General features: G+C 57.4%; 1 protein-coding gene across 8 annotated transcripts in view; it reads right to left on the minus strand.

Moving 5' to 3' along the window:
• Nucleotides 1–610: 610 nt before the first annotated feature.
• The window catches only part of LINGO1 (leucine rich repeat and Ig domain containing 1), a 211,764-nt gene continuing 198,163 nt past the window's right edge, over nucleotides 611–14,211 (minus strand). For 7 of the 8 annotated variants that reach the window (XM_070497553.1, XM_014841419.3, XM_070497559.1 and 4 more), the window contains one exon: nucleotides 617–3,479. In XM_070497553.1, the coding sequence (XP_070353654.1) occupies nucleotides 1,623–3,479 (1,857 nt within the window). In that variant the 3' untranslated portion in view covers nucleotides 617–1,622. Of the gene's footprint in view, nucleotides 3,480–14,211 lie in introns of all 8 variants that reach the window. The other variant, XM_070497538.1, reaches the window with a different exon arrangement.

Below are 14,211 nucleotides of genomic sequence, written 5' to 3' on the forward strand. Positions count from 1 at the left end.
TCCGGGCATCCCTTTCCAGGGTGGAGTTTGGAGCGTCTAGGTTTCATGTGAATGGGCAGGGCCGGGGCTGCTGCCTGATCCTCCTCGTCAGCCCATGTGCCGGTGGATCCCAGCCCCCAAACAAAAACCCTTCAAAGACCAAGGTAGGCTCAGAGCATGGCCTGGTGGAAGATGGGCAAAGCTGGGGTGCTGACCTGGGCCTGGGCAGTCCCAAGAGTGGCCCCAGAACTGCCTCCCCAGCCCCAAAGACTGGGCCTCTACATGGGAAATAGCATACACTAGGCCCTCAATAAATGCTTGTGGGAAGAAGGCTTGGAGAGAGCTGGGGTTCCGAATGCCTGGATAGGTCCATGCAAAAGCTGCAGGTGCTTCTGCCTGGGGGGACCCCAGACCAGAGGTGGTTAGAAGTCATGATGCTCATGGGCCTCAGGACTTCCCTGTGGGTCTCGAGCCTTGTCCACCCAACCAGTGCTTTTTGCCACTGTCCCAGGGAGGAGCCTTTGGAAGTCCCTGGAGCCAGCCCCGCCCTGGCATGCCCCCAACCCTGACCCCACAGAGATCCCTTCAGGAACCCCGCCACCGACAGTGAGATAATAATGACCATAATGAGAACAGTCACCCACACATGTGCACAGCGCTTTACAGGTTACAGAGTGTTTCACATACATCATCTCATCAATTCCTCACAACAGCCCTGTGAGGTAGGCAGGGCGGGGAGTAACGTTTCATTTGTACAGATGTGGAGACTGAGGGCCAGAGAGGGCCAATGACCTGTTCGAGGCCACATAACAAGTCAGCGGCAGAGCTGGGACCAGAAGGTAGGCCTCAGTCCCGCCTCCTGCCCCGGCTCTCTCCACTGACTGTGCTGCCCTCTGGGAGGACCCCAGCCCCTGTCCAGAGTCTCAGCCACACCCGAGCCAGGCCCCCCAACCCCTGGCAGTACTGCTGCCTGGCAGCTCTGCAGACAGCCCCTACCCCATCGGGGAGCCTTGTCCCCTCCACCTGCTCCCTGAAAACAGCCAGCCCAGAGCTGGGCCCACACCTGCCACCCGCCTGCTCTGGGCAGCTGCCCTGGCAGGGTGCATGGGTGGCTGGGGCTGGAACCTCCTTTCCTGTTTTCCTGAGTGATCCCTCCCCATAGGGAAGAGAAGAGAAAGGAGGAAGAGGAGGAGAAAGAAGAGAAAACAAGAAACTGAGTTGGAAGAGGGCCCTGGAGCAAAAGTTTGCATTCCGACTAGCTAGAGGAAATAGTTTTTTTCTCTTTTTATTATTTCAAGTTTTCATAAAAATCCATAATTATTGAAATTCAAGTTACAGAGGAAGTTCGTAACTTTTTTTATTGAATTATTCACTGTGCTGCAGGTCGGTTGGTCAGCTTCCGACTCCAGTCTGTCAATGCGTGCCCCTGTGCAAGTGGGGTCCCCAGGCCTGGACTTCTGAGGTCCTGGTAGAAAGAGGGCGGGTGGCGAGGGCCAGCAGGGGGCAGCAGGGGATGGGGGTGAGAGGGAGAAAAATAGTCTGTGGAGGGGCACGAGGTGGGGAGGACTGGGGAGCAAGCGGATGGTGGGCAGGCCCCTTCCCCTGCCCGGCGCGCCTGCAGGTCCCTGCCCCCCGCCCTGTCCTCATATCATCTTCATGTTGAACTTGCGGGGTGCGTCAGCGGAGCTAATGCCTGCGTCTGACTTGCGGGGCACATATTCGATCTCAATGTTGTGCTTCGTGTTGCCCTTGCCCCGGCTCCAAAGAAAGAGCAGCACCAGGCAGAAGAGGACGACGCCCAGGAAAGAGATGAAGCCCATGGTGGTGGCGATGATGAGGGTCTTGATGTCGAAGGGGAAAGGCACGGTGGCACGGGTGCTGTTGGCCTCTCCCTCGCCTGGCTGGTTGGAGATAAAGGCGAAGGTCTTGTTGGGCTGATGGGGCCAGTCGGGCGAGTAGCTGCGCACATGCAGGTGGGCAGGCATGGAGTCGTTGCCGCCTGCGTTGGCTGCGATGCACAGGTACGTGCCATTGTCCTGTACCTGGGCATAGCGCACCTCCAGCGTGCCATCGGGAAAGACCGTGAGCCGCCCGTTGCTCTTGGCTGAGACCAAGTGCTTGCGGGGTGAGAGCCAGAGGATGGCAGGCGGCGGGTCACCATCTGCCCGGCACACAAACTGCACCGTGTGGCCCTCATCCACAAACACCTGCTGGGCCTTGCGGTCCCGGATGCGGGCGCGGCGGCAGGTGAAGTAGTTGGGCAGGAGCACATCAGGGAAGTCCTTGAACTCCTTGCCCTGGACGAACTCGGGTGTGGCACATGTGGGCTGCTGCCGGTTGAAGTTGAGCCGCCAGCGGCGCCGGAACACCCACAGGAGCCGGCAGTCACAGGCCAGTGGGTTGGAGTCCAGGATGAGTGTCTCCAGGTTGCCCACCGAGTGGAAGGCCGACTCCTCCAGTGTGGTCAGCTGGTTGCCAGAGACGTTGAGTACACGCAGATAGTTTAGGCCGCGGAAGGCATAGGGCTCCACCATGGCCAGCTGCCCACCCACCAGCTGGATCTCCTGCAGCCGTAGCAGCTCATGCAACATGGAGCCCTCGATGGTGCTGATGGGGTTGTAGGAGAGATTGAGGAAGCGGAGATAGACCAGGTGGCGCACGGCCAGGTAGGGCACAGCAGTCAGATTGCAGTGTGTGATGGACAGGGACGTTAGGTTGAGGCCATAGAGGCAGTTGGGTGTCATGGTGTCCAAGTAGGGCCAGTGAGAGATCTCCAAGACCTTGAGGCGGTACAGCCTCTTGAAGGAATAGTCCCGGATGGCGTTGATGTTGAGGTGCCGGAGCCTCAGGACGATGAGACCGTGCAGGTGGGACAGCGCCTCTGTGGGGATGGAGGTCAGGTTGCATTTCTCAAGCGTCAGCTGCTCCAGGCTGTTGAGGCCGCTGAAGGCTCGGTGGGAAATGTAGACGAGGTCATTGTCACCGACCTCCAGCGATTTGAGGTTGTACAGGTCCTGGAACATGTAGTCCAGCAGGATGACGATCTTGTTCTCGCTGATGTCCAGCTTGGTCAGGTTGCTGAGGCCGGTGAAGACACCCAGGGGGATGAGCTTCAGGCGATTGCTGCGGAGCCCCAGAGTCCGGAGGTTGAAGAGATTGTTGAAGGCGCCAGGCTCCACGGCGCTCACGATGTTCTCGTTGAGCTCCAGCTCCTCCAGGTGTGGGAAGCTAGCAAACTCGTCCTGGTTGAGTGTTTTGATGCGGTTCTTGCCCAGGTCCAGCAGGCGGGTCTCTGTGGGGATGCCCTCGGGCACTGCCACAAAGCGCTTGCGGTGGCAGAGCACAGCACGGTCCTGGGCGGAGCACTCGCAGCGGGGTGGGCAGCCCGTGGCTGAGCCTGACAGCACCGAGCCCAGCACCAGCAGGAGGATGGGCTGCCAGCAGGCCAGGAGGGGGCTGGGCATGCTCCTTGCACCCCCCGCCAGCATCCTCTCGCTCACCTGCAGCCGGGAGCAAGCACAGGACAGAGGGAGTGTTAGAGGACAGTATTTGACTGGACCCCACCCCGAGCCCTCTGTGCTCCCACACCCTCCTGTCCCATCAGGATGTCCTTGACACAGATAGAGAGGCAGGCGTCCAGGCTGGCATATGACTCCTGCCTGGGACCCCCCAGTGAGGTCCAGATACCCAGGCCAGAGGCCCTCCTGCCACCCCATGCTGCTTCCTCCTTACCCCTTACCCTGCCTGGAGCCCTCCTGAAGGATCAAGAGGGTTCGTGGAAGGGGCAGGGTCACCTCAGAGGAGACTACCCTTGGCAGCCAGGCTGCATTTTACGCTTTACAGGCACTTTCTAGGCATGCACACTGCACCCTACCCCACAACCTGAGCCTCAGCTTCCCCTGGCACTCACCAGGGGTGAAGCCAGACCTGCTGAGCTGCCCTCGGGGCTCATAGAGGCATCAAAGGGGCTCAAAGGCTGAGGCCTCTAGGAACAGCCAGCAGAGGAGCATGTCTGGTCCCCAGCCTGCCAGGCAACGGCTTCTGAGGCTGCTGAGGGCCTCCCCTCAGCCTTTAGCCTGGGCTTCCCTGGGCACAGACACCAAGGCCACCTCCCCGCCAACACTGCAGTTGAGCCTGCAACCCAAGGGTCCTGGGCAATCAGCAAACCCAGTGGTACCTGTCAGGGTTATGAATCTGCCCCTTGATGGGTTTTCTAGATCAGGGGAGGGCAACCCTGATCTAGAAAGCGGGACCAGTCCTGATGCCTCCCTGTGGAATCTCTTTGACTCTCACCTTCCTCTGGGTCCCCACAGTGACGCACCCAGGCTCCTGAGCTCAGGGCTCAGGGAACAAGTATTCCAGATTCCCGGCCTTGGCTTCTGTAGTTCTTTCCTCCTGGAATGCCCCTTCCCCTGCCAGTTGAAATCCCATCTTCAGGGCCTAATTTAATGTCCGCTCCTCCAAGAAGCTTTTTCTGATCCCCAGTAGGAAGTGTGCTCCCCTCCAAAGACCTCCCAGCCTTCCCCCATCTGTCTCTCAGGGCTCAGTCACCTCCTCCTAGTCCAGGGTTTATGCAGCTGCCTGGGGGATGGGCAGTCAGACTCCCACAGCCCAGGGCAGCACAGCGCAGCACCGAGGACGAGGACGTGAGGCTTGTTCCAGCTGGGCGCTGGGGAGCATGCGGGACTTGGGTCGTGATGACACGGGAGACGGTGCTGGGAGGGCGACCAAGCTTGGGTCCAGGCTGGAGTGAAGGGAGTGTGCAGGAGTTAGCCCACTACTCTCTCCCAGCCGGTGTTCAGAGGCCACTTGTTCCCACTTGTGTCCAGACTGACTCCCTACCTCCTCCTTTCTCCTCTGTTCCATCCTTGTCCCACCCTGTGGGAAACTGGCCTGGCAGTGTTGGTGTGCGGTTGGGAAGGCTAGTCTGGACTCCTCCAAACTCCAGGGCCTGGACCAGATGGTGTCTGGGAGTTGAGCTGTAGCCCTGTGGCTGATGGTGGGGTAAAGACCCATGCCTGCTTCTCCATCCCAACCTGGTGCCCTCGGGGCTCTGCCGCCTGTCCACACAGCCTACACTCACAGCCTCAAGTGGGCTTGTTGCAGGAAGGGCGGGTCCCACCTCTCCGCCCCAGCTCAGGCCCTCCTCCCACCCCTCCCAATCCCTCCCCACACCTGCACACAGCTCTGCTTTCAAGGCCACAGGTCTTGTCATCTACATTTCAACCCTTAAGGCAACTTGGGGCTTAGAGAGATTGTGACTGCCAAGGACACCCAGCCAGTAGAGGGGGCAGATATGGGACCAGAGCTCTCGTCTGTCAGACTCCAGTGACACCACATACTTTCCAATACTCTGGTAGTTTCAACTGACAGGGACTCCCTGGTTGTTGATCAGCCAAGTGACTGATTAACCAGAGAGGGCTCTGGGTGTCACTGACATATGATGGAATCTGCAAGATTTTGTTATCCCCAAGGGCTCTGTCCTCCATCTCCCTCCCCTCAGCCTCTCTTATCCTCTTTCCAGACTCTTCTGTGGTTTGGCCTTCCCCAACCATCCCTACCAGGCCATTTTCCACAGTCACACACGCTCCAGTGACCCACCAGAAAAGCAGACATCCTGACAGGCGATCGATAAGTAATTGAGCCAGCAGCTGGGGCCGGAGTGGGTGTGAGGCTGGGGCCTGGGGAGGTAAATAGGACTTTTAGCACCCAGCTCAGGGCTGGGCTGGTGGGCGGGGTGGGGGCTGCTGGAGGCGGGGCTAAGGAAGGAGGGGATGGTGAGGGCACAGGCCACCCTGAGATGTTGGTAAGGCCCTCACACAGACATGAATCTAGCCTTCGAAGCCTCTACCCCCTTGCTTCAACCTACCCATCTACCTCCTCCCCCACCAATCACCCCAGGATTGCCACCAGGTATCCCCACCTTGTCCTGAACATTCCTGCCTCTAAGCCATCTCCTTTTGGAGGACTCTCCCACCCTCCTGCCCCAGCAGCCTTTGTGACTTTCCACCCCAAAGGCCACCTCTTCCATGAAGCCATTCTTGACCTATTCAGTCAGAAGTCATCTCTTGCCCCTAACAGTGAAGCACCTTACAGTCATTAGTACTGACGTTATGTAACTGACATATGGCACACCTTATTCTAAAAATGACTTGAGCCAACTGACAGAAAAATTATGCTATAAGATGATAAAAAGATAAAGCTAAAGAAGGCAAACCAGTCAAGAAAGAATGCCACAAAGTCCTGCATAATGACTAGAGGTGAGAGCTTCCTAGCGACCTGAGCAAAGAGGAAAACATGCTCCAAAGTCTCAGCATATGGTGCATCTCCTGTGGTGTATGTTTAACCCTGGGTCAAACAGGCATGGGTGTGTTTGTCTCACCTGGTAGAGTAGGTGAGACAAACACACCTGAGGGCAGACGCTGTGTCTGCAGCCTCAGACCGAGGTGTGGCACAGAACAGACCCAGCAGATGTTCTTTGCAAGGAAGCATGTGTGCGTGGGTTTGTGCAGGGTTTGAAGCCCCTCTGATGGGGCTAACCCTGCAGCAGGCCCTCTGAGCAATGAGAGACCTGGAGAATTCAGATACGGTGATGGAAGAAGGGTTGGCATTGCCCTGTGTGGCTGCCAGCCCCAGGCCTGGCAGTTAGAGCCACAGAGCAGCAGGCCAGACTCCACAGGACCAGGATGGCTCCAGAAGGGCCATCCTCCCAATGCCTGTCTCTCACCTCTTACATGTGGCTGCCCTGAAAGGTGGGGAAACTATGGCCGAGGAGGCTCAGATGCATGCCCAAGGTGGCATAGCAGGAGCACAGCATGCTGGGCCTACTCTCCTAACACTCCCAGGGATGCTGGCAGGGTTGGGTGTGAGGGGGTCCGGAAACTGCTGAGGGGGTGATGTGCTGCCCCTGCCCTCCTGGCCCCGTTGATCCCACTGGTTCCTCCTGCAGCGGCCAAGGAGAAGTGTTTTATGCATTTTAATCAGTGTTTTATTTTGGATCCTTAACCCCTGAAGGGCTTCCCACAAGGGCAAGAGTTTAAAAATTGCACCAATAAATACAAAGGCAATAAACATGGAAGGCAGGCAGGCGGGCAGGCAGAGGGGAGCCGTGTTCAGGGCACTATGCACAGACTCTACAGCAGCCTGCAGCGGTGCGGCCCCAGCACACCCTCACTCCTGCCCCGGGGCAGGTATGGCCTGGCTCAGTTACTCCCCACACCACCACCTGCACTTCCCTTTGGCCACTCCACTGCGTGACCTTGGGCAATGCCTGCCTTCTCTGATCTATTTCCCCCATGGGGCAGTAAGGGGCTGGATCCCAGGGTCCCTGAGGGAACCCACAAAGAAGCTTGACTTTCTCCAGCAGGAAAGTCAACATCCTCAAACCTGGCTAGGGAATGAAGGGGCGTGGGGGCTCAGGCCCCAAAGTGCAGTTCCACCAGGGGTGGAAGGATCTATTTGAGTTGGCATCCCAGATTGGGGCTTCACACTGGGGCTCCCCCCCTGGGGCTCAGGGTCAGATAGGATGACTGGTGGAGACAGCAGGGGCTTGGGATCACCCATGGGTGGACTTGGAGAACCACTGAGGGAGGTCAGGGGTCATTCTATCTCCTGACACAGCTTCTGGAGGCTCCTGGAGGTAGAGGTGTGTCTCCCCATGCACAGAACCCAGCCCACACAGGCTAGTTGCACACCTGCACTTGGAAAAGGGGTGAGACTAACATTTGCAGTGCACCTAGTAAAGGCCAGGTTTTAGACTTCACACATAGTCTCAGAAACCCTCACACCAGCCTTAAAAAGAGGTATTTCTTACCCATTTACCGATGAGAAAAACTGAGGATTCCAAAACAGAATTCCTCTGCCCCTAGGCCTAGGCACAAGGCTGGAGGCGGCAGGTCTCTGCCCTGGTCAGGCTGCCTGCCCCAAGAGCCACCCGGTTTGAATCAGGACTTCTCTCAAACACACAGGCCAGCCCAGGGGAGGGGCCCGCCGGGCAGAAGGGTGCTTGGTAGGGTCCCCAGGCCCAAGGGAAGGCCTTAGAGAGCTGCATGTAGGCACCCTGCCCCCCAACCTGACAAAAGCCTTTCCCTAACTGTCAGAAAATGGTATGTCAAACACACTGACTTTTTTAGTGTTTTTCCACCATACCCTTCCCCTGTGCCTGCTGCCGCCATCTATGCTGAAATCTCACCTAATTTGGAGTCGGCTGCAGCACAGGATGGAAAGTTCAGTTATTTTCGGTTTATGGTATCAATATTTCATGGTGTACCCACTCAGTGTTCCCCAGGGACCACAGGGATCCCCAGCACACACAGGCATGGGATCCCTAGCAGAGGTGGCTGCTGTCACTGCTAGGGCCTGGGGCCTTCTGGATGCCAGGGCCTCTGGGTTCTCAGCCTGGCTGTGTGTGACCCGGGCAACTGTGCAGGGCTGTTTCCTTGCTGGGAAATGAGGCAGGTAGGCACCATCTCATCTCGTCCCAACGCCCTATGTTCCTGTGACAGGGTCTGCAGCAGAAGGGAGTGAGGAGGGATGGCAGACCTGGGAAGGGGGCTGAGGGCTTCAGAATGTCTGCCTAGGGCCCTGCCCAGCTCCACCAGCAAAAAATGACTAGGAGAGCAGGCGAAGGAAAGATGACAGATAGAGAGAAAGAGGTGCCTAGCAGCTGAAACAGGAGCGAAAGGGAGGGGAGAGAGAGGCAGAGAAAGCAGAGGAGAAAGATGAGTACGTGGGCTAGGGCCAGGTGAGGGTGGCAGCAGTCGGGGAACGACAGAGCGAGAAGGTGCCCTGCAGACTCTGCTACCATTTTCTACCATGTGTCCAGGGCCCTGGGCCTGTTAACGCATCCTGTCCTCGGCGCCATCCCACGAGATGGGCCTGATCACTCAGAAGGGTGAAGGGACTCATACCAGGTCACCAAAGAAGAGAGGCGAGGCCAGGTCTGGATTCCTTGTGACTTGCCCTGTCCCCAAGTCCTTGCCTGTCTGAGGCCCCTTCTTTTCCTTCAGCTCCAGGGCCCCAAGCCACTGGATCCATTTCATGAAATGATAAAGCCCTTTGGCGGGAACAGTACAAGCTCAGAGGTAGCCATGGCCACGTGGCTGGGAGTAGGGTGACATGGGGGTGGATGGAGGCCTGTCCAGAGAGCCCCAGATGGTTGCCCTGGCCCGGGCCTTTTTCCCACAGCAATGGCTGACCATCCACCCTGCACGTGGAACTCTCCTACTTGGCCTTCAGAACCCAGCTCAAGGGTCTCTTCCTCCAAGCAGCTCCTCTCAAGCCCCCAGGAAGGGGGATCGCCCTCCTGTGGGTCCCCCGCCTCCCGAGCACTGCAGGTATGTTTACCATCACTCTCTGCCTCCCCTTCTGTGTCCCCCAGATTAAGGGCCCCCAATGCAGCGCTGGGGCTGATACAGCTCAGCATCCCCAGGCCCAGCCTGGGGCAGAGAGAGCCTGTCAAAAGACTGCTGGGCCAGCTCCTAGAAAGGCTCTCCACTCCCAGTCCGGGCTCTTTATAGCCACTGCACAGAGGAGGAAGAGGTGTCACTGAAATACAGACACATTTCCACAGGCCAAGTAAGGGGCTGGGGAAGGGCATTTTCCACAGAGGGAACAGTATGAACAAAGGCGTTCAGGGTGGGAGGACTTGTAGCCTGGTCCATAGGAGAGCATCCAGGGACTCCTAATTGCTTCCCTCCTACCCCAAATCCTGACCAGGTCCCTGGACTCCTTTTAAAGACACTCCGTTCTGGCTTTCTAGGGCTAATCCAATCCCTGCTGAGGTGTGAATGGCTGATAATGGCTTAAGGTGTGAGCTGCTAATGGGGAAACTCAGTCCCTGGGCAGCCTAATCCAGCAGGGCTATGCTGAGAGCCGGGAAGGGAGGGGCCGCCTCCTGGCACATGGGGAGGGTGCGTGGGGGGAAAGGGGACCCCATGAGGAGGTGGCCAGTGCTCAGGCTGAGCTCCAGCAGGAGAAATTCAGACTGATGGTTTGGCCCCGCCAGCAGGCCAGGGGGAGGGTCTGTCTATCTCCTCCCGGCTAGGCTGCCCGCCTCTGCCTGCCCTCTCCCTTCTCCTCCTCCTTCAGCCGCCCCCACGGGGAGAGAAAAATCAACCTGGAAGAAAAGTGAGGTCATGTCCTTTGTCTTGTATAATTCTTTATTTTCCTCTTGCTGTTGGTTCTAGCAAAGAGTTGCCGGGCCCCCGGGGTGTATGTATGTGTGGAAAGCAGGCACCCCTGTGTGTTTGTGGGTGTGTGTGTGGGTGTGTGTGTGTGAGTGAGGGTGTGTGTGTCTGCTGCCCCTCCTCCCGCCACTCCCCGCCCTCCCTGGTCCAGCGCCACCAGCTCCATCTCTTAGGTGCTCTTGGAAACTCAATCCTTTCCCAAAGGTGCTCACTGGCTCTCAGCCGGGCTGGAGGGTGCTGACTAGGCACAGTGTGGCTGCTCAGCTGCTTGCCAGGGCAGCCACCAGGTCCCCCTGGCTGCCACAACTGCCCATGTGTGGCCCTGGGCAAGCACCTGGCCCCCCTGCACCTGAGGGAGGGTGCCGCTGCCCATCCCAGCGCCCACCCCATGGAGCACAGCTAATCTCAGGAGCTGCCAGCCTTCCGGCCAGCCTGCAGCCCCAAGCCATTTGTGGGATAAATTATGAATTTTAATTGTCAAAGCATCTTAGTGTCTAACAGCTTCTATAAATAGGCTCTGCCCTCCAGGAGTGGCCGGCCTGTTGGGGAGAAACAGGGGTGGGGCAAAGCCTAGAGAAGGCCACCTCTTGGGGAGCAAAGGGCACTGGGCTCACAGGTCCCAGGCCTGCACTCCAGCCAGTGCACCTCTGCCCTGCTGCATGACCTTGAGTGAGCCCTGGACCACTCTGGGCCCTACCAGGCCCTTAACAGGGTTGTTCTGAGGTGAGAGGCCAGCTGGGCAGCTGGGAGCCAGCCTGGGGGAGGTGGGGGCACTGGTTCTGGGAAGCTTCCCTGTTGCCTGTGCTGGGCCCACCTGAGCGCACAGCACCCCTACCTGGACTGGCGCTGTCTCAGAACTGAGGAAGGGTAGCAAGTGCCCACGTGGTAACTGGAAGGAGCTCAAGGAAAAGGCAGGTCTTGTACTCCCATATCTCCCTTTGTGTCTCTCTCCAGGTCTGAGATGCCAGCCCAGCCTCTGAGGGGCAGGAAGACGCCCCTGAAGAACTCTGGCCCCATCCCCCACCCAGCCCAGTGGCCCCTTGAGGGGTGCCCGGCAGACACACTTCCCTCATCCCCACTCATGCCCTCAGCCCTGCACACCTTCCTGGGCCCCCCAGGGCCTCTCCCCAGCTACCCAAGCTCCTCTACTACGGGAACAGCTCAGGCTGGCCTATCTCAGCCTTCGGAGGGCTAGAAACCAGCCAACCCCGACCTGGGAGCAGGCCACAAGCCTTGGGCTTGGGAGAGGGGGCGGTGACAGCCTCAGAGATCCGAGGCTGGGAGGGGGAGCTGAGGGGAGGGGTGGAACAGGAGTGGGATTTGAAGGCCAGAGACCTAGTAAATATAATGATGACGATGATGATGATTGGAAAAACCCTTAGAGAGGGTCTTTCATGTGCCAGGCATTATTCTAAGTACTTCACATATAAAAATTCATGTAATCCCACCACTACCCATTGAGGCAGGTGCTGTTATCGTCCCTATTTTGCAGATGGGAAAAACAGCAGCACAAACAGCTTCTCTACCCTGCTCAAGGTCACAAAGAGTTTCTGTAACTTGCTCAAGGTCACACAGCTAGCACAATATGAGCTCAGACATGAACTTTAACCTTCGCAACCATCTTATCAGGTTGGTATTATTCTCCTCATTTTACAGATTAGAGAACTGAGGCACAGAGAGGTGAGGCAACTTGCCCCAAATCACACAGTGATAAGTGGCAGAGCTGGGATTAGGCCTGAGACAGTTAGACCCTAGGCTGTCCTGACCACTCTTGCATACTGCCTCTCTCCGATTCAGGTTCAAGGGCCTGCTAAGCTGCATGATGGTGGGCAAGTGGTTTTATATCTTGGGGCCCTAGACGCCTCCTCTAGGAAAGGAGATGGCAGACTTGACGCTGCCCTCGCAGGGCTCGGAGCAGAGAGTTCAAGAAGAGGGACGAGAAGAGACGTTTAGATGGAACACATGCACTAAAGGGCTTTGCGGAATGAGCCCACCAACCCTCACCACATATCCTGTGCGGGCGGTCTCACCGACCCCACTCTACTGATGAGGAAACTGAGGCTCTGAGCCACTGGGTCACTTGCCGAAGGTCACTGAGCTTGTCTAACTCCAGAGGGACGGTCACCCTAGACACCATCACACAGGCGAGGAAAGTGAGGCCCAAGAGCATCAGGGACTTGTCCGAGGTCCCAGACCCTCAGGGCTAGGACCTGGGGAGGACCCTGCCTGTCCCTGCAGCTACCGTCTCCCTAGCGTCATGCCAGGGTAACGTGGGGAGGCTAGGTCAGGGATGGGTGAAGGTTTGGCTGATTTCTGCCTCAAAAAGGAGAAAAGAGTTTAAAACAACCCTCAATACATCACAGGCCAAGGTCCAGTGAGTTATTTATAACTCGGACAGGCAAACTCTAAGTGAAAACACTTGCCCCTCTCCTGGCACTGACTGTTCAAAGCCCTCTCTGCTCAACTGAGCTCTGGCCAACCCCTCGCAGCTCTGAGAGGGGGTTGGGGACTGGCCAGCATGCTTCCTCTGCCTGGCCCAGCACAGGGCTGCAGATGTGGCTGGGGGGTTGACCATCTCAAGTTGACCATCTCAAAACCCCCTTTTTTTCCAACCTGCTATATGAGGGGATGAACCCCTCTGGTCAGATACATGTGGGTGCTGCGTTCTGCTCAGGCACAATCGATGCCACCACCCAGCTGCCCATTCATGAGAACCCAGACTTGGTGGGGGGGCACTGGCATCTCTGCAAATCTTTAAGGGGTGTCCCAAGGCACAGGGTGCAAAAGGTCCAGGGCAGGCCCAGAGGGTGGAGCCAAGACCCATGGGTGGACTCAGAGGGGAGGCCCATTTAGTTCAGTGTGAGGAATCAAATGGAAGATCAGATGGCTCAAGATTGAAGATCTGCCTTGATAGATAGTGGGTGGGCACCCCCTCACGAGAGATCTACAAGCAGAGACCATGGACATTGCAGGAAGACTTCTCTGCTAGGATCCACACCTCAGCAGCCCATCTTAGCTCTAATACATCCCTATCTTGCACCCAAGCAAAAGGACTTGAGATGGTCAACCCCCCAGCCACATCTGCAGCCCTGTGCTGGGCCAGGCAGAGGAAGCATGCTGGCCAGTCCCCAACCCCCTCTCAGAGCTGTGAGCAGGTTCTCTGCAGATAGAAGCAGAAGAGGTGGCAGAGAGAGATTATTTCCCCGAAATGGGAAAAAATAGAAAAACACACACATACCACACATCCTAATAACATGTAAGAAGAGGTTGGAGACAGGGAACAATGCCCTGGTAATGTCACCCCGGCGGCAATCAATTTGGGTGTCACATGAAATAGGCATAATTATTCCGCCAGCCCCGACGCTCGTCTCCAACCAGCTCCAGGGGCCCAGGCCCGGGCCGGGAGAGCGGCAGGGAATCATCGTCGGTGTGCCAGGCTGGCAGGGGAGCTGCTCCAAACGAGCCTGCCAGCACCAGGCTTCTCAGCCCCTGTGGCTAGGCAGGGGGCTTGAGGGCCTCGTCAGGGGGCCTCGCCGATGCCCAGGAGCCATCTCACTCAGCCACCCCTCATTCACTCAAGGGGCAAGAGCAATCAGGGAGGACTCCCCAAGGAGGTGAGAATGAAGGAAGAACAAACATACATTTGTTCCATGCAGTGTTCATTCTTAGAGTCATCAAACTCTTAGTAAGCACTCACCAATGCCAAGCCCTGCACCAGGTGCCAGGGTGTGGAGACAGGGTTTTGGGGGGCTGTACATTATTAAAATAATGAAGCACAGTCTCCGTCTACCTCCCCAGCTAGGACCACCCCTGCCCATCATGGCGGTGAACACAGAGCCACTGGGCTTCCTTTGGCTCTAAATGTGTAAGGACTTAAGCTCTCCTTGCTCCTCCTTCATTCTCCCTTCGTGGGGGAGACCTCCCTGACTGCTCCTGCCCATCTCTGAGCTCAAGGCTTGTACAGACAGCATCCTCACAACTGGGGAAGAGGAAGTGCAGAGGTGACGATTACTTAGCGAGCATCTGTTACACGCAGGCTGCTGCC

Source organism: Equus asinus, chromosome 2 (assembly GCF_041296235.1).
Source record: "Equus asinus isolate D_3611 breed Donkey chromosome 2, EquAss-T2T_v2, whole genome shotgun sequence".
NCBI classification, from domain to species: Eukaryota; Metazoa; Chordata; class Mammalia; order Perissodactyla; family Equidae; genus Equus; species Equus asinus.